The sequence below is a fragment of the Macrobrachium nipponense genome, chromosome 4 (assembly GCF_015104395.2).
Source record: "Macrobrachium nipponense isolate FS-2020 chromosome 4, ASM1510439v2, whole genome shotgun sequence".
In the NCBI taxonomy this organism is placed as follows: Eukaryota; Metazoa; Arthropoda; class Malacostraca; order Decapoda; family Palaemonidae; genus Macrobrachium; species Macrobrachium nipponense.
In genome coordinates this window covers 124,091,954-124,119,754 of record NC_061100.1, presented here as the reverse complement: position 1 = coordinate 124,119,754, position 27,801 = coordinate 124,091,954, and the positions used below count along the sequence as shown (strand labels likewise).

At 39.0% G+C, this 27,801-nt stretch overlaps 1 protein-coding gene across 2 annotated transcripts in view; it reads right to left on the bottom strand.

Moving 5' to 3' along the window:
• Positions 1-207: 207 nt before the first annotated feature.
• LOC135211124 (sucrase-isomaltase, intestinal-like) overlaps positions 208-27,801 on the bottom strand; it is a 41,937-nt gene continuing 14,343 nt past the window's right edge. Inside the window, exons 6-19 of one of the 2 annotated variants that reach the window (XM_064244236.1) lie at positions 26,317-26,416; positions 25,710-25,834; positions 23,553-23,678; positions 23,272-23,403; positions 22,117-22,365; positions 17,518-17,705; positions 16,621-16,728; positions 16,315-16,451; positions 15,050-15,173; positions 14,001-14,127; positions 13,409-13,570; positions 11,447-11,592; positions 10,520-10,652; positions 208-545 (exon numbers count right to left, since the gene is read on the bottom strand). In XM_064244236.1, the coding sequence (XP_064100306.1) occupies positions 324-545; positions 10,520-10,652; positions 11,447-11,592; positions 13,409-13,570; positions 14,001-14,127; positions 15,050-15,173; positions 16,315-16,451; positions 16,621-16,728; positions 17,518-17,705; positions 22,117-22,365; positions 23,272-23,403; positions 23,553-23,678; positions 25,710-25,834; positions 26,317-26,416 (2,079 nt within the window). In that variant the 3' untranslated portion in view covers positions 208-323. The remainder of the gene's footprint in view (positions 546-10,519; positions 10,653-11,446; positions 11,593-13,408; positions 13,571-14,000; positions 14,128-15,049; positions 15,174-16,314; positions 16,452-16,620; positions 16,729-17,517; positions 17,706-22,116; positions 22,366-23,271; positions 23,404-23,552; positions 23,679-25,709; positions 25,835-26,316; positions 26,417-27,801) is intronic. The other variant, XM_064244237.1, reaches the window with a different exon arrangement.

The window sequence follows — 27,801 nt, the reverse complement described above, 5'->3', positions numbered from 1 at the left end:
ACTGTACAAGTCTTAAGTTTTATCGCTGTATACATAAATATTTTGGTACTTTTAAACTTGAATTTCTTAGCAAGCGGATAAACTTATAATGGGAAAAACAGGCGGACAGATACTATACCATTTACATTACTAGATGTCCCCAGACAGTAAATTCTGGCACAATAATAATAAGTATATTGTACGCAAGGTGCATTAAAGTTACTTAAATCATTATAAGCATTTCAAATCTTTATTTATGGGGTCAACTTCCGCTACATTCTATTTCAATACCCAATCATATCATCACAGCACAAGAACAGTTCTTAAAATATCTCTTTCAACAATCACACTATAATTTTGAGTGTGATGCTGTTTCCCAGTGGAACATTGGGAAAGCATCGCAAAATGTGCAATTCTTCGTTGTAACTCCACTCTTCCGGAGGCAGGATTTCCCCATCAATCTCGATGGCCTTTGGAGAAGAACTGTACTCACAGACTTGGATGACGAATATACTCAGACCAGCAACTGAACTCGAACCGTTGAGGACGTTAACATTCAGAATATTCTGAGGAAATAATAATAATAATAATTCTCCCACAAAGGCAGCAGATAAAACTCCATTCTTCCAAGTTTTTCAAGTTTGTGTAACTATGCAAAATTTTCTAGCTTTCAAAGGTTCCTACCTAACCCCCCACCAGAGTAAATGTTAGCAAATCCTAGGATTTCAACAGGCAACCATTTTCGATTTTATTGTAAAATACTACCATTAAGGTTTTCCCTCTGGTCAAAATCAGGTACCTGATGCTAGTCGACCACAGGAAGAACACTGTCTCCATATTAGTTTCTCTAACTTGACTCAAAAAGCAGTTTCATATATCACAATTTTTTAAAGTAATTTGTATTTTTCTTAACTGTACAAACCTTAGGTCCTTTACATTGGGAATTACTTTCAGTGTAGGCTGGAATATGGCCGTTAAACTCTTGAACAACATGGTTAAGCTGTAACTACCGTCTGGTAGGAGGGTAGGCCCACCTGGCCCAGGTTTCAGATTGAGGGGTGGCATGAGGTGGGCATTAATGTAAAGGACCTTAGGTTTGAATAATTAGGAAAAATAAAATCTACTTTCAAAAACTGTAATTTGTTCCTACACAATATAAAAGCCTTGGTTCTTTACATTAGGAAGACTCACTGATTGGTGGGAGGAGTCTGAGTGAGCCTCTAGAGCTGACTGGAGTTCAGCCCACCTGGACTATTCCTCCTGGTTATAAGTGCATAGAGGAGTGCCCTGCCTCTGGCAACTTGTTCGAAGTATAGGAACTGCATGATCAAGAGTCAGACTTCTGAGCCTTTTTGAAATGAGTGAAGAATCATATCTCATCCGAAAAAGGGCTGGGAAGAATATTTATTCGCATCCTTCTTACCTCTAGTACTGCACACCATAGGCGAGATGCAATTTGTCCTCTTGAAGGAGCTGGGTAAGCAACAACCTGTGAACATCTGCCACTGGTCCAAGGAAAAGAGGTTCCAAGGACCAGTGGGCAGACCTCAAAGGAAGAAAGATGTGTGGTCGTAATGAGACCGCATCTATCTTTTGGTCCGACATATTCTTCGAAGCGATGAAAAATACCCAGTCACTGGCACTGCTTGCTTTCAGAGGTAACAGTGGACGTATCCAGCTGAAGAGAAGTTTCCCACGATCTAGTAGGACTCTGAGGAAGGTGCGTCATTGGACGCTTTTACATTGGAAATCAACAGTGGATAAAGGTATAGACACTCAATGAAGGGTGTCGATCCTTTGTAGGTACAGCAACACACAAATAGGACAAAGTAATGCCTGATATAGATCAACCAATACAAAATCCAAAGTGCAGATCATGAAGGATTCAGACTCATCAACAGATGCTGAATGATTGCAAATCAGAGGCGTAGTCACGACACGACACCCGCCTTTTGAAGGGTGATGTTGAGAATGAACCATGTAAATCGTCTATCTTGTTCACCAATGATGTTAAGAGTGAAGATGATGATCCCTGCGCATGTGCACATTAGACAAGAGTTAAATACCTTCTAGAGACCGAGGTCCCTGTGATGGCAAGACAGAAGCTTCTCATCAGTAGTTGAATCTCAACTAAGGAGAAACAATACTACTTAGTGAATGACGAAGGTGAATGTTAACCTACATCTTCACATTTGAATCGGAGAAGTGAACTCACGATTCTGATCATGGAAAAAGTCCCGCTGATGACACCAACCAGCGATGACGGCTCTAATCCCTGGTGTTTTACGGAGGACCGAAAAATTTATTCCGCTATTTCATTGCTGCTCGGCAAGTAAGTCTGTGCGTGCAATGAAGGCGAAGTCTTTCAGTAATGAAAACACAGGGATTGAACTGCCTGAAGAACTGCTTCTTGTGGGTTGGATCAGGGAGGAATTTTCTATTTTCTCTTGAAGCAGAGCTAGTCGGGCAGGGAACAGGCAAAGTCTTCCGTCATTCATTTTCCATTTAGGGTGAACAAAGAATAACTGAACACCTTACATATTAGAAAATGTATATTAGAAGACAAAACTCAAATTGTCTTAAGAAAATAATTCTGTGCCATCACAGCGCCAGATGGGGCAGGTGTGATGGAACAGAAGACTACAGACTTCTATTATACTGTGGGGTAAACAGAAAGATGATAAATAGGCTAATGAGATATATCTCTGTCTGAAAATTCTCGCAATGGCAAATGTGAAGCATGAGACATGGGTCTTATGCGAGAATTCAGAGCCAACCAGAGACCTAAGTCTGATTGCTGGGCAGAGAGATTCAAATTGGTCGTTAATCCTCACTAGAGGAGAAAATAAAAAAACGAACAGAATCTCAGAGAGAAAGCAGTATTTTGCCCATCGCTTGACTCCTTATACCAAGTTGTCTGGTAGTGCATTCTATGCGGGAATGCGTTTGGCTTAGATCCATCGAGCACAAAAAGAGATACACTTTAGCATCTGCATTCTAACCGAAACGGAAGGTAAGGAAACACACTTGTCCAGTGATAATGCAAATAAATGTTGTGGTGTTGCTGATAAACAATACCACTAAAGTCATCTCAAAATCAAAACCGGAAACTCTTGGGAGGCCCGAAAGGCTGTCCTCAGTTTCAGATTAATCAAGAGAAGGTACTATTCACCTCAGTTACAAACCAGAAGAATTAACTTACAGATATACGCCTATCACTCAGACGATGCCACTGATAAGAGAAGCATTTTGCAAGGAAAATATACTAGTACATTCATAGGTTAATGTAAATCGTGCTCCAACCTAATTCTTCTTCATTCAAGACACAAAAATAAGAACTGGAAGCAGACCACCTTCAATCTCTAATGAAGAGAGTGAACTGGAGAGATATTCAAACTTCTCGGTGCTATCCATTCTGAACAGACTGACGTATGTTTGGCAAGATCCCAAGAATGAACCAAAACATACGCAAGTCTCTCGGATTCGAAATCTGGGGAGTAGACTCCATAGAGTTGCTCTTATTCCTTGTTAATCCTGGTTAAAAAAAAGAAAAAAAAAAAAAAAAAAAAAAAAAAAAAAAAGAGAGAGGGGAGGATTGACGGTTCTTGTCAACTCTTCTCTGAACTTGCAGTGTTCTCACACTGTGAAATGAAGCATTCCTTTCCTACAACTGTTTCGTTTACACGAGCGAGAGCTGAGCGGAGTTAAATGTGAGTATTACATTTAGAAATATATATTCCATATATAAATAAGCCGATGACCCAAGGGGTCACTGTTGAGATAGCAAGGAGTGTGATAGGGATTGATAAACAGAATGCAAGCTAAGCCTTGGCGTGTTGTATCAGCGGCGCCCTGGTTTGCATTTGCCTGTGATAATCAAATCCATTGTTGTGTCAAACAGGTCACAGTGCTTTTGCCTGAGAACCTGTTGACCTGTAACCCACAGACGTCTACGTGACTTCATCTCACATGTTCATCTGTCTGTATGTTAGTATGCTGAGCTAAGCTTTGCTCTCCTATGATTTTGTAAATGCATTGTAACTCAGAACTCTACTTCCACTCCTAGAATCAAGTTCTCTTAACCGCCTTCTTGCCTCTACTCAAGAGATGTAGTTTCGCAAATATATTGTTAAGTTTATCATCATGAGTTTGAAACATCTTCGCCTTTATACTCAAAGAAGATTACTGACTTAGAAATTATCGTCGCAATCGATGATACTCCGATGAGGATGGGAAGTATACACACCGATACTTGCGTATAACATCGCAGGTCTTAATAACCTCACAGTGCGCCTCGTTATACAAGGCCCAGCACTACAAATGCAGTAAAAACGGCGAGAACTTCCCACGTCTTGCTATGCATCTATCTTCTCCATAATCGAACCTCACGAAGAGAACTACACAGTGAACCTCCTCTTATCTCCTTCAGATGCCTTGCCCTGAGCGACAGCGACATTGATCTTGGCAACTGAAGAATAGCCATTCTTGGCTTTCACAGGTGGGTCCGGGCCACCAATGAAGCTCGGTCCCTTCTCCTGTCCTGCGCCACGGTCATGATGGAGAGAAGACTACCAATCACTGACTGCGGGTGCACGACCCCCCTGGGAGGTTGTATATTTAAGAGAGACTTGTACATGAGTACCTGACACAGCCTGAGACACTATATATCTTGGGGATAGCATCCCAGTTCCTGTTCAGGAAGGAGGGAAAGAATGCTGGTCTTTAGAAGTCTCGGGGAGAGACTTCTTAGGGGGTGGAGAACTACCTTCCTCTTCCTAGACCATGGAATCCTTAGAAGAGGGAGGTGTGGAGGTGTCAGATGACGAAGATGATGACCCCTGTGAAAACTCGCTGCAACACGGGAAGGGAGATTGCCATGTCATGACAAGGGACAGCACCGATCAAGAACAGAGTTTCTTTGGTAGAGCCGAGTCAAGTGAGCTGAGCAGATCACCTTTACATAATTATGAGTGGTAATCGTCAACAAAGAACTATCACTTCTTCCCAATTAACTGTTCTTCTTTGAGGTCAAAGCTCCAAGAAGAAAATGAGGGATTCTGTATCTGCTGTCCTAAGTGTTCGGGCCCTAAGGTCCAAGACACGAGGACTGTACTTGACCATTCACCTAGAAGGTGTTGCATGCAGTACCAAGCTCTGCATAAATCCAAACCTGACTGAAGAGCAAATTCATCTATACTGGTAAAGGCTTGTCTCGCTATCCAAGCACTTATGATAGCGAGTGCTCAGCAATCGCTAGAATTTGTAAGAATTCCCACACTCGGCAAGAAAACCAGACTCTTGTAAGACAATAATTGGACGAGCCTTGGCTCAACCTGGTGCTCGGCAACCTGATGAAGTTGAGCACTCAACGAGGTGGACGTACATCAAGAGAACTGAATGGGGGACCCCCTACTGGTCTCACAGCGTGCATGGTCCCACGGGACTGTCACATCAACCCTGGGTGCCAAACGATCACCAGCAAGGCGTGAGTCACGTGAGCAACTCGCTCCTTTCTTCCACTCCATGCCTGACTCACAACAGTGAGCGGACTCTGCATCATCGACTTTAGATACATGCGAACCTGTAGAATTACATGCAATCTGAAATCTCGTGAATGAGCGCCGGACACTGAACTAGTTTTAGGGGCAGAACCTTCCGACTAGCAGTAGTTGTGCGAACTGAAGTTTGCGCTTCTTTGGCTCCCAACACACTAGACCCCGGGGACAGTGTAATTTTCCTGTTCCCGAAGGAACAGGCGAACTAACGGAAGACCCAACTGCCTCCCCAGTTCGAGGAGGCAGACCCTTATTAGTCCCGTGACGAGACTTCTTTGGGGGGGAGGGAGACTACCTTCTTCTTTGGGAGGGAGCCTTAAAAGTCGAAGGTAGAGGTTGAAGAAAAATACGATTATTACGAAGAGGATGATGACAGCACTTTATGAACTCTCTTCCTCCTTGATTTCTCCAAATTCTGCAAGACTTCTTTTACAGGATGAGGCACATTTATAAGCAGAAACAGAGTTAATAATCACAGGGAAGCCGAGAAGGCATTGTCCAGTGACGAAACTCCATGATAACAGTGGCAAATAAATATGATTTTCAGCAGGGGAACAGTACAAACACTCTAGGACCAATATCACAGCATGTTACGAGTTACAGGTACAGTTCCAAGGTTAGGATAGTCAACACACGAGAGATATCCAACCTACTCCTCTTGCATCCAAGGGAGATCCCTCAAACACCAACACCACACGCCCCCTCCTCCATCTCCGTCCGGTAAGCTAGCGAAAGGCCGACAGAAATGAGGAAATACTGACAGAAAAACATTGGAAAAACATACAAAGTTCCCCTCAGTAATTTCCAAAGCGTACAATAATACATTGTCTCGCCCTGATGTAATGGGCGAAAATGTGTAACAAGGGTGTTGGCACATCCTTGCCTGCCGGCCCTTAACCCACAAAGCAGAAAGGTGGCTAGCAATGCTATCACAAAACGTGGGTTTGTATACGTATTAATCATTAAAGTCAATTAATTATTAGCATCACAGTATATATATACATATATTCACGTATTAATCATTAAAGTCAATTAATTATTACCATCACAGTATATATACATATATTCAATCAAAATAATAAAGATCCCACCGGGAAAACCATGATTAATGGCCAGTCAGCAAGAGCTAACAAAAATACGTTTTCATTGGAAGGCGGCCGAAAGTAAAGTGGTGTGTTTTACATCTGGGCAGGCGGGCTTACCAGACAGTAGCTACAGCCTAAGCACCTTGGTCAAGAATTTAACAGCCATATTCCAGACCATGCTGGAAGTAATTCTTAATGTAAAGGACCGAGGGTTTGTATGTCGTGTAGGAACAAAAGACTATTCAAACTGATCCAGATTATTATAAAATTTCTTTTGAATATTATTTTCCTGCCTTCTAAGCTCTGCAATTTTCCCCAATAGTGCCCTCCTAGAGCCTTACTCCTGCTGTGTTCATATATAGTTTTAACTGTTTAGTATATGCTTATCTAAATTCCTGCCCGTTTCTTCAATGTAAAAAATATATACACAGTGTTTGGTGATCCCAGAATTCGAACAATCTGTACACCTGAAGGTTTGAAAGACACCTTACAATTAAGATAATCTTGAAAACTTGATATTCTCAACTCAACAGCTGGCCTCCACCATACTCTTTGGAAAGGGCACCGAGGAGCCCAGCACAGAGCTGTTCCTCAGTGAGATCTGAGAGAAATGTGAAAAATTTGCAAAAGAAGAGAGATTTAAGCATATTTCTCCTAAAAACAAAGTTTGCCCACATACTGGCATTCTGGCTCACAAGAAGGGTCAAAGCCTTCCCTTTCAACACCCACCAAGCTTCTAGTGATCGCTCTCTTGTCCAAAGAAGAGATACCTGTCAACCATGGGACAAGCCACAAGGCAATCTAATAGATGCAAGAGATGTGATATCTTGACATTCATCTCTTAAAAAAAATAAGTGAATGAAGCACCAACCTAACAAAATCTTACCACAGAGGTAATTTTTCATTGACCACAAAAGCTCAAGCTGAAGGAAACCCCTATTTTATAAAAAACAATGGTTTGTATTTTTGTAGGAACAAACAACTTAACCTAGGACAACTGGCCCTTTTCCTACGCTGAGTGACTTTGTGATCCCCAACCTTTTTCTTAGCCTATCCAAGGACATGAAGTTAAAATGAATAATGGGGTTGCAACTTCACCTAATGCACTTGATCCTTATCTGGCCATGGGGGCTTCACGCCTTCAATCCCACACCTAACTTAGCCTAGCCTAGGGCAATGTGAATTAAATTTACTACAGTAGTGACCTAAACCAACTAACCTCTGAATCCCACACAGACATAACTTAAGATCACCAGGTAATTCCTTACCTAGTACATATGATTGTGCTCCATAAACTTTGCCTTAACCATTATCAGAAACTGCTTAAGTATACTGAAGACATTAGAATATATCAACCCCAAAAACCCTGATGTCCTCATAGTGTAACTGTATTATATAAATGCCTTTACCTTTAAAATTACTAATTTTTAAAAATAAAGTGAATGCCAGACTCTTTTAAGAGACACTAAAAAAATTCAGTTCGGCTAAAATGATAATGTGAACAAGAATCACGACTGCACAAAAGGAACCAGACAATAAGCGGACACCAGTTTCCCCCAAAATCCATTTAACTGATGAAACTAAGAATAAAATAACCAATCAAAGTTCAGCACTGTCCACACTGGACAAATAGAAATCCTATCAGGCATCTCACTTGTAGTGTCGAAACATAAAAACTTTAAAAAATTCCTGGTGGATAGCTAACAAAAATTGTTGGTAAATGTATTAAGTACATTGGGTCTTCAGGACACTCAAAAGCAAAGAAAAAAAATTATATAATATAAAGAAAACTCAAATAGTAGGCAAGGCTACTGAAGGCTGGAATTAAAGTAAAAAAAAAAAAAATACAAGATCACATGAACCAAAAAAATCTATCAGCACTGGATTGTAAAACACCCTCACGTTCCTAAAATTCTGCTAATACCAAAAGCTTTAATAGCTGCAGATAATCAAATCTAAATGTAAGCATAAAATACTGTGATTACTAAACCTCTGTGAAGGGTTGGGCCTAATTGTCAATTACCTAGTATAGGAGTTAGCCTAACTGAATCAACTTAATGAGGTCCACACACTGGAAACACTTATCCTTAAATAGCAGGCCATCTTTATACATTATCTTGTTTGTATCTGGCTTTCTGCCATTGTTTAGCAAGAAAATTCTGGCTCTGTACCTACTACTAGTAGCTAGTCAACATACCCCTATTGCCTACCTTACAATCAGTCACAAGCAACTCTCTTCTTGCAGTCTATGTTTGATTTTATAGGAATCTGCCTGTTTCCCCTTCTCCAAACTGTGGGTACTACCTAGCCTATAGCCTATAAACGCCAAGCATCCCCTCTAAAACTAGGGCAAAAAATGGCAAATTCCAACTTTCTGCAACTTGGCAACCAACTTGTCTTCAATTAGCATTAGATCACCCACTTAGGTAGTAGGTACATTAAAATGACTTTATCTTAACATTTGATTCTGGTTAACACAATGCCTAGAGAACTGTTGGCTACTGAAAAATTGACTCATCTTTCAGCAACCACAAACTGTTGAAACTGAAAGGCTCCCAAACCAGTCAAACTGTCACCAAGGTTTGTGACCATTGAACAAGAAGACATTAGTAAGCATAGCAAACTGACAGTCTGTCTGACAGCCCTGTAGTCCTTGGGCCGCCAGCCACAAACCTCGCGACATTATCTACAACAGCGCACCCACTCTCTAGCAGACGCCATTTTACTCGCCACCAAAGTAAAACTCACTAATTAGATAAGTTTCTCATCTGGTATCTCTAAAATTCGACATCGCTCACATTCTTTCCTAAAAGAATGGGCACATTAAAAGACTTTAAAACCCTATCACTTTAACGTCATTTTCTTACAAAAGACCGTTTCCCCTTCTAGGGCTGCTCATGCAAGCAATTAAGGTCAGGGGCTGCTGTCACAAGACGGAATAACCAATAAACAAGAACATCCCTGTGAAGCATTTAAGAGGGAAATTAGGAATCGAATGAAACGCGATCAACTTGCCACGAAAGTGACCATCAGATGGTTTGGTGGATTGGGATATTAGGAGGGCCACAGGTCCACTGCAATGAGTGATGCTTTCCAGGATTAACTGTGCATTCTAATAAGTATTTGAAATTCCAGAAGTCACAATCATACATTTACTCAGAACTGAGAGGCAAGTATGTTTCTGCATTGAATGGCTTCTTGTTTACAAGCTTTCAAACTAGCTGTGTGTGTGTACAAATCCCGGGCTCACGAAGGTCTAGAATTAAATTTTTTAACCAATCTTGCTATGCTTGCTGAAATAGAAAACCATTACTTTGCTATCTGTAAAGAATGCATAAAATTTCTGTTTCGTAAATGCTGCCCAATATCTCGAGCTAGCACGTATATATAGTGTGATAAGCGTGCAGGGCAATCATTGTTTGGTTCTGTAATGAATAAACAATCTGCTATATTCCCTTTATAAAACATAAGTTTCGATATACTGGACCAAGTCCTATCCCAATTCAGTCTCTGATAAATAGAATATAAGGAATTTTAGGATGTCTTAAACTTGAGTGTGACCAAACAACTCTCGCCAAAGACCGCTTAATGATAATCATTCATAAAAGCAAAAAAGGAAAATAGTATTAGCTGAGGCTACAATAAATCTCATATGCTAATGTAGCTAAATTACTGAATAAATTTCGAGTGAGAAATAAGATGATTTCTAGATAGCCATTTTCAACTTACAACTTTCTACCTATGAGAATCCTCCTTTTTCAGTGAGTTATATTTACTTTGGATATATTCGTTTGGAGTTTAGGATCAAGTTCGATTCACGAATTCATTTAAAAAAGGGTTGGAGTTTCTATTTACAAGATTTGTGCCACTAGTGTTCTTGGCATTTACTCAAATACGCACGTCAGAAAACGAAGTCAGGGCCAAATAAGGTTCCTGCAAGTCGAGATCGGTCTCGCCATCATCCCAGAAGATCTCTCCAGATGCTGCCAGCGAGGAATTCAAGAATACGTTCAGTCCGAAATCCTGGTCTCGGCTGTGAAAATGAGACAATTGGATGTGAAAGAATATTCTAGAACAAAATGTCTTAGAGGATTTTCATTGGACATTACACCTGCAAATAAAATCATAAAATAATCTGTTTTGTCGTTTGGGTGTCTTTGATGCATTTGTGATGGAATAATGAATTTAATTTTTCGCACAATCTTCCATGAAACTGAAAAAAATAAATGATGCACATGCATCAGAAAATGTAAATCAGAAAGAAAATGAAGGGTGAAAGTGAGGGAGGAAATCATGGGATTTAATTATTATCTTAAGAATAGGAGCAGCGTGGCCCGAAAATAAAGGCGGGTGCTGACAACACTGGTTGATAATTACGAACTGTTAAATCAAAACTATTATTGCACAACTCATTCTTTCTTCCTCTCATTATAATAATATTTTGAACTATTTCCCTATTGTCAGAAGTTTGTCAGAATCCTAAGTTTTATGATCATTTTACCAATTTTTATCTGTAGATATTTTCACTATTCCAATAAAAGCCAAGTTTCTAAAACCGCCGTGAATAAATAAAATATCCATATTACGTAAATATGACGCAGGGAGAGAGAGAGAGAGAGTCAGTTTATTGAACTGGACAGATCAGAAAAGCTAACTTTTGAACGTTTTCTGATTTGTCTTTCTCTGATCCCTCTCACACTGAGCAGGACCGCCATCGTCCTTTCTCGAAACCTGTTCCATAAGCAAATGTATATTTATAATTCTGATTGTTTTAGGAAACATCCGCTTGACTGAGGTAATCACCCATATTGTCAAGAGCTGTAATACCTTTCGTCTGTAGTAAGGCCAGACAACTGAATCGGGATAATGTTTCCGCCAAGAATGAAATAAGGAAGCTTATCCAATGGTGCCTCTAATTCCAGAGTAGCGGGTCCTGTGACCACCTTCTGGCCGTAGGTGTCATACCACTCGCCCTGAAATGGGAGATACAGGAATTAAGGCCATATTTATTCAGATGTTCTCAAATGAACAACTTAAAAGATATCCTATATAGGTATCTCAAATTACATTAATACAAAAAAGAAAAGGGAAGAAAAAATAATGAAAACATCAAGGAACAACGAGAAATGCAAACTATTTATTGTGTATTATTTAGTAGGCATTTGGGAATATTCGGTGCCTGCAGTACAATAACCATTTATCAAACGCATCAGATTAGTACCTTAGCTGGGAGCAAGGCTTTGACTCTCATGATAAAATATATCTAAAGCCTGTATATACTATAATTACCTATAACATGTTAAGAGACTCCTGAATGTGTATAGAGATCTTTTAGGATTATCGTTTAAGTTTTCCAGTCAGAGCTGCATATACTAAATAGTTACTATAACCATAACGAATAAATTGTTCATCAAAATTGGGTCCCGTCCACAAGGACGAGCCTTGCTCGACGAACTGTGTTCAGTGTGACGTCAGCAGCAAGCGGAGAAAGTCAGTTCAGGACTTTCTACGATGTATCTGCGCCTCTGACGTCACTTCGAGCAAAGTTCGTCGAGCAAAGCTCGCCGGTATGGACGGGACCTTAGTAATAACCAGGATTAATAGAGTACAGGATTAGACCGCTTCTGACCAAAATAGGACAATCTCACGCATGACGTCACGTGGCTGATCTGTCTGAGGTTCAGGTTAAAAAAGAAAAAAAAGTCATCAGTCAGTATTTGACCCCAACAGAGTGAAGAACAAGGAAACTATCATTCAGTACCTGGCGATTAATGGGGACCTCTCTCACACAAGGTCGTGAAAGAGATAGGGAATGGGTGTGGGCAAACAATTCCCATAGTGACCGTTAAATTATTTGTTTTCTATTATGGCCTCCTACCAATGACGTCACAAATATGCGCAGTAATGATGGGACGGTCTAACCCCGTACTTTATTAATCCTGGTAATAACTATCTTAATGTGAAATTTTGAAGTTTTCCAACCATAGTTCTCCATTCTCACATGGCAGCCTGTAAATTTTTAAACAAGTAGTCTTGCATTGGAACAAATAACTCCTAGTCAAGAGAATAATAAGAAAGAAAATGGCAAGGCGCTGAACATAAAGAAACACTTAATCAGATTCAAACTACAAACAAATCACTTTGCTACTGCCGATATAACTGTCGCAAGTAGCTACCAGACAACCTGTCCCAAACATTCCCTTTTCTACACTGATCGTCTATGAATTTCAGAGCATAACTTGTTCTGTCTTTAATCGACCACTTCTTTTATTTTGTTTTATCCAGATTATTCTTTTTTAGAACCCATAACCATTTCCTAACCTTTGAACAACTAATAATTTTTTCCTAATATATTTTTTCTGCAGATCTAATTCAGGCTCATTGATCATTCAGCTCCGCTTTCATTTTCTGTTTTAAGAGCAATTAGTCTGCATATATATATATATATATATATATATATATATATATATATATATATATATAATATATATATATATATATATATATATATATATATATATATATACGTAATCACATTCTCTCTCTCTCTCTCTCTCTCTCTCTTCCCCACCCCACTGCCTCTCTATCTCATATATATATATATATATATATATATATATATATATATATATATATATATATATATGTGTGTGTGTGTGTGTGTGTGTGTGTGTGTGTGTGTGTATCTTCGATTCTGCTTCCACCACATGATTCTCAGATGCAGGTTGGTTACAATTACATTTCAATGTTCTTATCAATGACTCAGATGAAAAATACGCATTTTCCTACTTTTGGAAAATATACTGTTCTGCTGGTCGCTCCTTCAGTGATGACTGGGGCCACCATTAATCCATCTCCCCAGAAGAACTGGTCATCAACCTTCAAGGCTTTGGTGTCGCTCAGAAACTGGCTGAAGATCGGGCGGACAACACTCTCGCCATAGAGATGAGCCTGATAAAGGTAAGAATGAAAAAATCCTCATAGTAGCACGAGTCTTCAATGGAGAAACAACTCCACAGATATGTAAATGTACAAGGTGCATATGTAAATGTATAAGGTGCATAATCATCTCCTGAAAGCATCAAGTGATTCCCTGGTTGACTAATTATGTATTATTTGGCATTACAAATCCTAAGGCTACTAACGGTATGAATGGTCAAGAAAGACAACTTCCTAGAATATGGGTGTTTGTAACAGCTACTACTCCAAGGGTAAAACGTTGGGTACTTCAAAGAGCACAGATTAATTCTACTTTTCGAAGCATTGCGTTACTTTCATTTTAAAAGTACACGAGCCGATTAGACACCTGTTAAATGCGTAACCATAAAGACAGATAAGGTAACGACAAATGATCAAGTGGAACCACAAAATCATAACGTACTCTCCTGAAGAGCGAATAGAGGTAAGGAAGGAGGTTGTAACGGACGTGGAGGTAATGCGCCGATGTTTCCGCCACTTCCCGCCAGGCAGTTGGGTCTTGATCCACCTCGCCGCAGTTGTGATTACGACTGTGAATGAATTAATATGGAATGAAAAATGGTAATTCTACAGAAAAATGGTAGTTCTACAGAAAAGTTCCGCGGGGCGCCGCGTTTAGTACCAGCTCCTAGGGGATGAACCTATAACAACATAAAAGATGGCAATTTTCTCATATGATCTCACCTGTACTGCATTACATACACACTTATCTATAAACTGTTCACTCAAAAAACTGATTAGTAAACGATATCTCAGCGCGGAGCTCTTCCGTAGAATTACCAAAATAGCATTCAAATGATTAGCATATAATTACGGATGGAATAAGGCACAGTAACCAAATCTAAAAGCTTAATCGCGAGCAACACTATAGGACCCTGCGGACATTTCTCTTAAAGCGCAATTCTACAACAGATTCATTTTTTTCTTTTTCATTAGAGTTTCTCTTAAAAGCCTATACCTCTTATATTTTGTCTTTCTTAACAGATTTACTTCTCATGTTCTCTTTCTCTTAACCTCTTTATCTATTGGATTGTGTCCCTTTCATAAACTCTTGCTCAATCTTTTCGACTCTAACATTCTGCTTCTCTTGACTCTTTTTTTTCTTTTCCTCTTAGTTTCAGATCCTCTTAATCTTTTCGACTCTAACATTCTGCTTCTCTTAACTCTCCTCTTAGTTTCAGATCCTCTTAATCTCTTTGACCCACCAGATTCTGCTCCTTTTAGCTTCTTTTCCCTCTTAGATCCACTTCGTAATCTCCCCTTTACCTCTTACAGAGGTCACCTGTTTTCCATTATCAAATCACCGATCTTTGTTTCCAAAGAACACTGCTATCTCTTGTGAGATTCAAGTTCAGTGATGGAAACGACCAAAAACCTAAGACAATATCTGCCGACAAAATAACCTAAACCCGGCTGGTTCCAACTACATCCAGACCGAGGTACGCAAGTCACCTGTACGGATAGAAGGATCCGAGCTGCATCCATCTGGCGCAGAGCTCCATGGTCGCGTTTCCGTTGAAACCGCAGATGTCTGCTCCGACCATAGGTATGCCGAACAGGTTAAATTCCAATATGCCTGTAATGGTAACCGTGACGTGAAATTACAAAAAAAACTTGAACTGCATTTTAAAAATTCAGGTAAACGAGTCATCCTAGCTATAAATCTCTACTCTATTATACACTTGACTGTTTGCTATTGATTTCATTCTATACTTTCTTGTACAGTATAAATAACTAAGGCGTATACGTGATAGGCCGTCAGAAATTTAAAATTATTTTAACATACTTCTTATTTTCATTTTAAGCATGAGTCGATGATAACCGCCTAATTACCATTTAGGGATAGATAAATCAATCTTTGAGTAAGCACATCTCTACAGAAAACCATTTAAATAATTTTAATCTTCCAAATGAATTATCATCCTCTCGCTGAAAAGTGATGATTCCTGATCAACTTCTTTACGTCTTATGTGTTCGCTGGTCTTTCCAATATACAAAAAGACTTTATGCACAATTGTATATAAAATAAAGTGAAAATGTTGGCATTTTTAACTCTCATAAATCTAGAGTTTATCATGAGTTGCTCTCTTATATTGCAGCATTTAATATTATTGTCTTCATATTTTCAAAATTCTCGCAATGTATTGCACTGTTTACCTAAGAGGGTTGAAAGTAACGGAAACTTGCAACAGATGTCAAGTTGTCACTTGATGTTTACTATTTTCTTTGATGAAACTCGGCCATAAAAATTTGTGCTCAAAAAGAAGTTACGTCGGCTTTGTTACAGAATACGAATATTAAGTGATCACAAATGCCAATTTAATCTATTCTTAGCAAGGTATTTCACGGTAAGGTACGAAGTTTTAATACATCTTATTCGTTTTCGTTGTATCTCTGTGATCACTGTAGTTTTTCCAATAGGATATAAATATTTCAAACACAACAACTACCCATGTAACCAGCACCCGTGGTGACACAAGTACTTATTACCACTAATATTTTTTTTTTATAAATTTCCCTATTGAGAGAAAGGCCAAACATCCAACATTGCATTGTAAGGGCATATTCTTTCATCCTAATCCTTATCTCGTCACATCATTACTATACGAACATCGAGCAAAACAACTGCTGCCTTATAATATGAGGTCTGAAACTGTAATGCCAATGCTATATGATCACCTGCCTTATTCAGATACAGCTTTAATAGTTGAACCTACCAATGATTGACATCTTCAGGTGTTCCCATTTTGAGCTATTGTCGCCCAGCCAGTGAAAACCGTATTGGCCAGACCCAGGGAATGTTGAACGGGTGAGAATCATAGGTCTCTTTCCGGGATTCATAGATCTCATCGCCCTTGTCATAAAAAGAAAATAAATGAACTACATCAGTAGTAAATGACAGAAGTGTTATGGCATAAATAAAGATACAAATTGTACGTGAACAGGTTTTCGTTACGCATACAATGTAAGACAGTTGTAAATCTTTACACAAACACAACCCTGCATTAATGACTTCTACTTGCTTGTATGTAGCCACAGTGTGCGACCATCCGTAGAGTGAATGAACGTCGTAATGAAGATATCGATTCATTCCGTCTGTCTGATTCCCTGACATACAAATCGTTGTCTCGCTGAGTTAAGAAAAATTTAAACAGTTAATTTCTGTTAGTATTCGACGGCAATGAACAAATATAATTAACACTATCTTATTAATATACGAGTTCTAACCCTTAGCGACTTATCAAAGAAATGAAGTAAAGGAAAATTGCACAGTACCTCACAGAATTGTTATTGGAATCTCGGTAAAACCAAAAATCCAAGATGGCTAGGAGTTAAATTTTGCAAATTCATATTTTTGATACTACCAAAATAAACAACTTTCCTTTTGTTGTAACGCAAAGGATTTTATCTGTAGGGGTTTTCATACCTAAAAGGCTTTTAATTACCAGAATAATAACAACGCAGTACACGCGGCAGAAAAAAAATAGCAGAATTAATCAGTAGTCACTGAGTGTCCCACACTTCTGAAATATACGTTAACTAAGATCACCTTATTAGATGCAATGATCAAACTGTAACACCATTAGGCTTCAAGGCCAGAGGTCACTTAACTGGACTAAATCAGCATAAAGTATCATTATTCTAATTGAATTCTAACTCACACACAAAAGGTTTTGAAATTCATTGAATGTTCTGGAATTTTCCTGATGCTGTAAGTCTTACACTATTGATATCAGTCTAGTCCTACTTGCATAACACAGACAGTTTCGTTTGAGGAATGAGCTTTTTAGGTTAACAGTGCTTTGTTTTGAATATAGGATAAACAAGATTAAAATCTATAAATGTTTTACAGCTAACTAATTATCTTTATATCTCTGTCTTTGTAACTTTAAATAAGATGGAATATCCAAGTGTTTCACCTGATTCTTTTGCTGACGCTGCCACCCGTACGAGTCATTATGGTTGGATACGGCGGGCTGTCGTACTTATTGTCAGGGCACTGAAGGTCAGTCTTATTTGGGTAGTTGCTCCCTTCGACTCCAAATGGATTGGTGCCGAAGTTTGTTACTTCATTCATGTCAATCCATATGCCGTCATAGTTGAGAACCTATTCAAAATATTTTCATATTGGATACACGACATCGAATTGCATCGAATAATAATTTCGTAACCTTAAAATGAAAAAAAGATGTACCAGGAACTTATGTTGATAACATTCGCAGCAATCAGAAATGGCCCCAAAATGTCTGGTAGGAAAAGGTATTCCTAAACGTTATTTCTTTTCCAGTAAAATTCTGCATTAAATAATGGCAGAGGTAGATTTTGAAAACGAAATAGTAGTCAGAAACGTTGAATATGTGAACATATCTCCATCACACGTTTCCACATCTCGAAGTGATGCATATAAACAAGGTTTATTTACGTAATACACACAACACAAAACACACACACACACACACACACACACACACACACACACACACACACACACACACACACACATATATATATATATATATATATATCTATATATATATATATATATATATATATATAATGTGTGTGTTTGTGTGTGCAAGCCAGACATATCTATTAACTTTCAGTCACTATTAGTCCAAGAGCTAAGGCCCTCTGAACTAACCGAGAATGGCCAAAAGCGAGAGTGGTTGTCTCTAGGGTAAAAAAAGTGAGCTGAATCCAAAAATGGGTGTCTTACAAGTCCCTGGTGGGACATATGCCTGTAAGACAATTTACATCATGACGGCCGTGACAGAGTTACGACCAAATGTGACAACTTCAGGCGGAACTGTCATTGATTAATAATATCTTTCCTATTCTGTCATTATAGTAACAACATTTCATAACTTTTAAATGAATTATCAATGTTTTAGAAAATATATATTGGATTTTTTATGTTTTAATTCATGAACAAATGGGCACAGTAGTAAAACGTTTGTGTGCATCATAATAGTTCAAGAGCCTGGTTTGTCCACAGGTACAGCAGGGGACAATTATGATGAAAACACTGAAACCTTATCAGGGAAAGGGACTTTACGTGATACCGTTTGCATTTGCCACCAAAATGTTCTTAAAAAGACATAGCAACCACCAGTCAGCAGGTAAAGATACAAAACAAGCAGACATGCCACCAAAAAAAACTTAAGTGAAAAAGAAAGTTTGACTCTGACATGGTTCATCCAATTCCATATCCAAAGAAACCCCGAACCTCAACCTTCAACTATTCAGTTGAAGAAGTTAATAATAAACCCAGTCGCCTGATTCAGATAAGAAGAGATATAGCATGGACAATGCCATGTGAACTATTTGACGATACACCAATATGGTCCGGTTGGAATTCACTCATCACAGAAGATAAACTTCCATTCCAGATTGTCAGACACATGGAGAACTTACATCCAGCCCCGACACGACTGGATGTGGTTGATGAAACGATGAGACGTTCACAGACTGTTACATAGGAGTGTGGTGATACATACACGCTAGTGACCTACGATCTGGCAATCGCAAACCCAGTTAATGACCTACGATCTGGCAATCGCAAAACCAGCTATGCAGGTACAGGACCAAGAATCTCCAAAATATGATGATCTGTTCATAAGCTTTTGTGCTTTTCACATCATGATGGCTTATTTTGCTTCAATTGGACATTTCATAGGCGAATCTGGAGGACCCCATATTATTGTGGACATAGAGGTCTTGGCACTTGGGTCGATCGCTTAGAGGATTTATTGCCGGAAAATACTTCAACCGCCGCAAACGACTGCACCCACTGCTAGCTACAGCTTCCAAGGTGTTGCATTTTTAAAGCTTTCTTAAAACTCATGGGGCAGTACCTGAACACCTACAAAGAATGTTGCATACTTTGAACTCAGCTGCTGACATGGAGAATCTAGAAAGTATATCAACATATATAACCCTAATGGATGAATATGAACACTTCACAAACAAAACAAGATCTGGATGTCATGGAGCAACTAAAAGTTATTGGATTCCGTATATTGATCTTGTGCATATATTTCTTCAGTTTAGAAGGGCCTTTGGAGCAAACTGTAATGTTGATGCAGCATCATGACTGACAGGTATATCGGTTTTCTCACAGTCATTCTCTGCCCGTCGAAAATGGATGGTGACAAAAACTGTAAGTGCAGTTGTTGGTGATCTACTGGAAAAATCAGGTGTAACAAAAACAAGTGACACATCGCAAGAGCTGAAACCCTATCATATCAAACGAGATAAAAGTGACCTCCAAAAACTGAATCCGTTTAAAGAAGCTCTGAGTGATGAAACTTGTACTGTATAATAACTGGGAAAGCAGCACCAGCCGATGTAAAAGGAGACCTCATTCACTGTATGGACAAAGGGAAAGAGTGGTGTGATAAGTTTACCAGTGAGGGCTTTGCAGATCCCAACAGGTTTGAAAAACCAATCCCTAAGCATAAAGTAAAAAGTTTTACTACTGTGGCATGAAGGTAAAAGTATCAACCAAGGGTATGAAGCTTAGGTTCATGGGACAAGAGATATATTTGGTAGACTTGTTCCTAGCTTTAAATGAGAAAGTATATCTTCGTGAAATTCCTTTAACAACAGTACCAATGTCACTTCACTAGCACATATTGATGGAACTGTTATGAAAAGCAGCAAATCTAAATTGATGTATATACTAGAGGGAAAAGTTTCAGGTGTGACACCTACATCTGTGGACACTTATGTGGTAGATGGAATGTCCATAATACAGTCATGAGAGAGTATAGCACCCGCCTATGGAGCAATTGCAAAGGGCATCATGGTAAATCTCTGTAGAAAAGCAAAGCGTGTGGATTTTGTGTGTGACACCTAAGAAAGTCCTTCAATCAAGGACATAGAATGCGGAAGGAGTGGAAACCTTGGAGGTGAAATCAGCCTCATTGTACAGAGCAGCATCGTCCAAAGGACTTTCAACAAGCACTGGGAAATAACTTTAAGAAGTCATTACTGCGCTTTCTGGTGAAGGAATGGGAAGATGATAGCTACGCCTCTGTCTTGCACGGTCATGAAATATATTTTGGACTGGGAAAAAAAAAAGAGTACTACCTTTACCTTTACAAAAAGATTGATGGTCATGTAGTGTGTGAAAAAGTTGGTGATCTTGAGTGTTGACATGAGGAGGCCCAACTTGCGTATTATGTTGCATCTTTAAAATATTGAAAGGGCATATGCTAGTGCCAATGTAATTGTGAGATGTAATGACACAGATATCCTTGTGATCCTGCTTTATCATGTCCATAACACAGAGCTACATATTTGGATGGATGTAGGACAGAATGGGAAAATACTAGATTTATAGATGTCACTAATTTTGCTTCAAATCTTGGAGGAAACCTGTGTATGGCTCTTCCTGGGCTGCACACATTCACAGGTTGTGATTTCATAGCATCACTTCTGAGGAAAGGAAAGATTGATTAAACCATATGCCATTCCTCCAAGGAATTCCAAGACACGTTTACCAAACTGGGAACAAAATCACGGACAGTGTTGAAACCATCTCAAAAGAGTTGGAGAAATTTGTTTGTGTTTTCTATGGAAAACAAAAAATAGATTCAGTAGATGAAGGGCGATACTTAATTTTCAGTGATAAATGCAAGCCAAAAGATGACTTACAACCACTTCCGAATATCAAAGGCTTTATCGCTGGCGGACTGCCTCTTTGCCAATCAGTACTGTAACAGAAAATTCGTCATTCAAACTATGTTACGTTAATATGGAAAAATACTAACAAACCAGTCCCAACAACGCTCAAACCTGAAGATAGTGGATGGCGAGTTCAAAATGGTACATACACTTGACTTTGGTTTGAGGGAGAACAGGTACCGAAAGACATCTGTTGTAGGATTGATGATGAAAAGACGTTGGATCCAGGAAAAAAAGAAAGCGAAATTGAGGAAGTTTCTTCTGAAGACCTATGACTGAGTTCTGTTCTTTTGGTTAACAGTATACTTATTCTATTCATATTTATAAATACTCTTTAATTTAATTGGTAGGTTATTCATCATGTTGCTTAACTTTTCTCATGTAACAAGTTCCATTAAATTATCTTTTACATCAGGAGACTTTAAATGACCTCTCGAGGACATTTAAGCTTAAGGGCTAATTATGGATATAGATAATTAATTTTAAAGTTATAGAATGTTGTTACCATTATGACAGAATAGGAAAGGTATCAGTAATCAATGAGATTCTGCCTTAAGTTGTCGCATTTGGTCGTAACTCTGTCACGGCCGTCATGATGGTAAATGGTGTCTTACAGGCATATGTCCCACCAGGGACTTGTAAGACGCCAATTTTGTAATTCAGCTCACTTTTTTACCCTAGAAACAACCAATCTCGCTTTTGGCCACTCCCGGTTAGTTCAAAGGGCCTTAGCTCTTGGTCTATATGCATTGGGGGTTACACCCAAGTGGAACTACGTCTCCGCACCGGCCGGCGCAAATAACAAGTGTGGATTTCAACCACTCTCTTACCTTCCGAAACATGTCTAGCTCATTACTCCACCATTCTTGTGCGACGGGGTTAAGAAAGTCCGGAAATACAGTTGGGAAACTGGGCCACACCCTCCCGACCATATAGCTGCCCCAGGAAGGATCCTGATCATCTGGGATGTAAGCTTCTGAGAGCCATTTGATGAACACATCGGCTTCTTTCCCTCTCTGACCAGGCGGGTATTCGTCGAAGTCGGAGGCGATGGGAGGGTCCTGGATGATAGATGATACCTAATTACAGCAATGGTGAATTTCATGAGTACTTCTGGATTCACAATCATTAACCTTTAAAATTTCAATGAATAAATCCCATACAAGCTAACTTTTTTCTGATATGGCACCCGTTGGAATTAGATTCTAAAATTTAGGCCAGAGGCCAAATGTTGGGACCTAAGAGATCACTCAGCCAAGAAAGGGAAATTTGTTAGGAGAGGGCGGAGAGTAAGATGAAAAAAAGATAATATGAACGGAGGAGGTACAGTAAAAGGAATGAAAGGGGTTACAGCTAGGGGCCGAAGGGACGCTGGAAAAAGTCTTAAGTAATGCCTACATTGCACCGCATGAGGTGCAATGATAGAATTACCCTGTAAGAGAGGATATAACAACCTTGATAATCTTTTTCATTTGTGATGACCAATAACGTTTTCCTTGCTTACAGTGACACAGGAAATTTCATACCCGACTGCCATAACTCTAGCATGCGAATGTTACAGAAAAGAATAATATGCCCATGGAAGTGATTTCTACCAACAGACATCACAGTACAGACACCACCCTTCTTACAAACGAGTTACGTTCCCGAGGGCCGTTTATATGTTGAGTTGTCTGTAAATTGGTCACTGCTTTCTTTCATGCCTATTTAAGTATGGCATGATATAAAGTCAATACAGTAATGTATGCTTTTTTCGTCCTAAAACAAAATACAATGTATTACATAGAGTACTGTGTGTACAGAAAAGGCGCGCAAAACAAAATCTAAACCTAAGGGTGGCCAAGAGAAGTGCTCCGAACACAATTTTAATTTGTGATCCCGTTTGTTTGTATTTCTAAATGTTTGTATGTTGAATGTTCTTAAGGAGGGTGGTGTCTGCACTGCGCAAAATGTTCAAAATAAAAATGCAATGGAAAAGACCTTACCAAAATGATAGTCACTTTCAGAGTGTCGTTGTGTAGTTCTTCAATGAACTCGGGCAAGTCTTTCCAGTCCGTTTGATCGTAAGTGAAGTCTCGACGATCATACATGTAGTTGACGTCGAAAAACTGGACATCCTGGGAAGGGTGTCAGAAAGAAATGAAACGAGCGCTGCGAGTAATGGTAATCAATGAAAGTTTGAGTTGCATATTTTCGAAATTACACTACTTCATCCAAAACTCAAGGGAATGATTACTGTTATGCTTATCTATCGAGTCATACATACCTGTCGGATTTGATATGCTTTCATTTTCTTCCTGATTTTCCTCACTTCTTCAGGGTTCTGGTACCCATCTCGGCTGAGGTGGAAACCCAGTGTCCAGTATGGAGGCATAATTGGAAGACCAATCATCTGGACAGAAAAGAGAGAACAAGTGAGAGAGAGAGAGAGAGAGAGAGAGAGAGAGAGAAGAGAGAAATATTGAGTCATTCCAGCCATGGGAGTCATGACACGCATTCGCTCACTCACTCGACCGGTTCTCGAGTCGCGATCCTCACTGATACCCACTGTCGCTCGCACCGGGCCACTCACTTTTGCTCTTGCCTTCGAAAGACAATTAATTATCAGCTGTCACGAGAAAATGCTGGGTACTTACTTCAGTAAGAGTATGTAGTTTCCTCTTACTGGTCCTAAATTCGAAATCAACACTGTTACACGGAACTATTGCTTTTTAAATATATCCGGATCCACTATGTCTGTGTGAATGTAAGTGCATCTTATCACGATAGAATTAAAAAAAAAATTATGAACGGATTTTTTTTCTTTTTAGAGTGACAGATTTCATCAATAAATGACGAGGCATACAACCTAATAAAGCAGAGAGATACCTCAGTGATTTCTGAAAGCGGAAACCATGTTCTGCACCCAAAAACTATTTCCTCTGACAGAAGATTCATCACCCATCACCCATACAAGAATATACATAGCTCGACTGTTTCATTACTTGGTCACTCAACTGCATGAATTCCTAAAAGCAAGAAACGTCCATTTACTAACTTTAGGAATTCTTCTGCGGTTTCTCTCCCTTAGAGCAAAACAGATCTCGCAAGTTAGAATCAGTCGACTCTCCTGTTTTCCCAGATGCAATCAAAACATGTCATCCTTACTTTTTTTTGGCAACAGGTAAAGCAGATATTTAAAGAGATGCATATGATTCCCCGTATGAATTCATTATATTCAAATTGATTTTATATATTGTAATTCCATTTTCAGGTTGACAATTTTGCCTCGATATTGCTAAAAAAAAGATCGTAATAACAATATATATAACATATCAGAATTCATTTTCTAGATCTTACCACGATATCCTTAACAGTACTCGAAAAAATTATCTGCATTCTCGGAATCATTATTGTTTCTCGTCCAGCTCCCCAAAAATATGTCAATGGACAGAAAGAATTCTTGAAAAATACTGAAAGAATTAATCTCATCTTAAATAGCTGTTTTAACTGCCTAACATTTTAAAGGCATGGGAATGCAGAGCTTTTCAGCACGTTCAGATCTCTTAGTTATCGGCCATTCATTACACTATGGCCATAAAGGCTTAAGAAAAGGAAAATCTAGAGCGACAACCAAAGGCTTGTGTAGAGAAGCTGTACATTAAAAATGTAGTAAAAGGAATTCCAATATGGCAGAGGTTAAAATGTGACTTGCAAATTTATAAGATTGGCAGTAGTGTGTGTATTTTGTTTCATCTTCTGGTTCCAGACTCGTCATGACTTACTCGACCTTCTTCCTTGAACTTGATTCTTTGGCTGTTGATTCTGTCACTGCCTCGCATGCAGTCTGTGACTATTTTTATTCCTTTACTATACTGGAAAAGTACACCTAAATGCGTCTTTCTTTAAAGCTGTATGTTGGCATCGACAACTTACAGGGATGTGATCTGAAAGACAGGTGTCCTCTAACAATGGCCATTACAGTTTGTTTGGTATTGTTCTTTTGACCATGGAACTGAATCAACTTTGAACATATCATCGACCCTCATCCTATTTTCATCACACTTTTTTTCGCAATATGATGAGACTGAATACGCAGGGCAAACACCTGCGTGACTGTAGTTGGTTACGATAATAACAACCATTCTATCCTCCGTAGGAGATCGAGTTTCGCTCATACCAAGCGCAAACATGCTCGATGGAGCAATTCATGAATTCGTAAATCCTAATCTTCCCTGGGGTGGAGCAACACAGCCTCCAACCTTCCTGATTTTCTTGTCTGTACAACGGTTGGCTAGTAATGCTCTCCTTGGCCTTGCCAGACATCTACGTAAATACAACCGATACAACTTTTACTGGTGTTTCTACTTGTTCTGTCACAGCAAAACTCTAGCATTGCAGAGAGAGTAAATCTTATCACGGAAATTTTTTTCAAGATACTTACATTGACATATTGTCGATTGACGTCTTCCAAAGTAGGCCCTAGAAAAATATGAAGGTCAATAATGCCTCCAATTGTACGCAAAGTCAAGGCGGGTGATCCATAGTCGAGCATGAAGGTTGAGTACTCTGTTGAAAGAGAAAGCTTAACTTTAGAGGGATCTGAGTAGACTGTTAAAGTAGAGAAATCCGAAGCGCAAAGATGGAAGCGGTAAGTGTCATGCATTTCGCTATTAACGTAAACACAAAAACGAAGAAAATTTATATAGAAAAAAATACTTAGTAATTTCAGAAATCAGATGGGCAGGTGCACATATGAAGAGGTTGCAATTTCATCTGTTAAAAAGTAGCGTGAAGAGACAAGGATCTATTCTCCAACAATTATTGAAAACGCCAATTGATTTTATGGAAACTGAAGGAAACGTCGTGTAAAAAGAAATCATGAAAGAACCATTACAGAACAGATAAAAAGGCGTACCTATTTACAAACAGAAAGCAGATATCATTTACTGATAAGAAAGGATTGTCAAGCGAGTTTTGCAAAACGAAGCATGAGCTCCGGGGTCTAAACTTTAAAGCAACGATGAATGACTTTCGCTGAGGGCACTCACCCATCGCATTCGAGTTGTGGAAGAGGACGGAATGAACCTCCTCGGTGGTGGGATCGACATTGACATAGTATGGCTGATGTCCGTACAAATTTACAACTTCCTGGTGAAAGATTATTATTATTTTATCATTAACCAAACATCTCATACATTAAGGGGGATAAAAAAAAAACGGCTCTTAAGAAAGATTCTGCAGAACAGGATGGCCGTAGGCGAAAAGAGAAAAGCAGAGCATAAAAGGGACTGCTAGTGGCAAATAAAGATGGACACGGCACATCCAAGCAATCATACCGCAAATTTCATAAAGTAAGGATCTGGATGTCTCAAAAGGAATACTCACAACCTCTCCGGTCAAATTACGAAGTTTCTTTTAATATCAAGTTGAAAATGAACTGTAATGTTTGGTTACACAGAACTCATTTTGAGGTGAGCACTTCAAGGGAACTCGATTAACTTCGTTAAGTCAAGTTATTTTCATTGGTGGTTATTAAGACTTTGCGGCTTCATGATCACTTGTCCTTCGACTACATCGAGATGTTTTCGGTATTTTCATTATTAATTGTCTTTTGTACGTAAGTACCTTCGGGGTTCGTGATTAGATTATTTTCCCAAAATGGTTTTCACCATGATTCAACTTTAAAGGTCAAAGAATAATTCAATGGTTAACATTTCATTTTCGTTGGTTTTCGTAGAACTTGGTAGTTAAGTAGCTTCACGACTGACAATTATTTTAGCAAAATAAAATTGACATTAGAAGCATCACAAGGTCTACAAAATAAAGATTTTGCAACACTATTATGGCTGTATGGCTGTGAGGCCTGGATGGTGACTAACGTCAAGAACAGAGAATACTGGTTTTTAAAATACATTTTGCGTAGAATAACAAGTCCTATTCATGATATAAGAGAAGGTGTTTGGAGAAGATACAATGACGAAATAAGACTTAACCAGGCAACAGCTAATATCACGGTCTAAGTATATTACTAGGTCTGACGACGCGCAGGCTACATGGCGCGTAGTGGGGAACATGACGTCACGCGAAAGACTTTCCTTGTGAGCCAGGTAGTAAATGAAACTTTTACAATAGAAGAAAGAAAGGCTAGCCGTAATATCTTTTGATGAAATGAAAATCGCAAAACACTGGAATTATGATAAAGGAATATATTATATTTATGAAATAAACCTTATGGAAAAGTTCAGATTATCATGCTGAAGGGTCTGACTGTTAAATGGAGATAACCCTTCTTTTAAGAATTTGGCAAATCATGCGTCCCAGAGATGGTGATAGGAATGCCTGTGGAAGTAGAGAATGCCTAAAGTGGTTATGGAAGAAGGATCGATAGAAGGGAGAAGACCAATGAGGTTGACCAAGGATCTGATGGAAAGGTGATGTGTTAAGAGGCCTGAGAGAATTGGGGAGGGAGGATCCAGAGAATAACTGGAGAGATGCAGCAATCAAAAGGGGAAGGTGAGTGAGTGAGTGAGCAA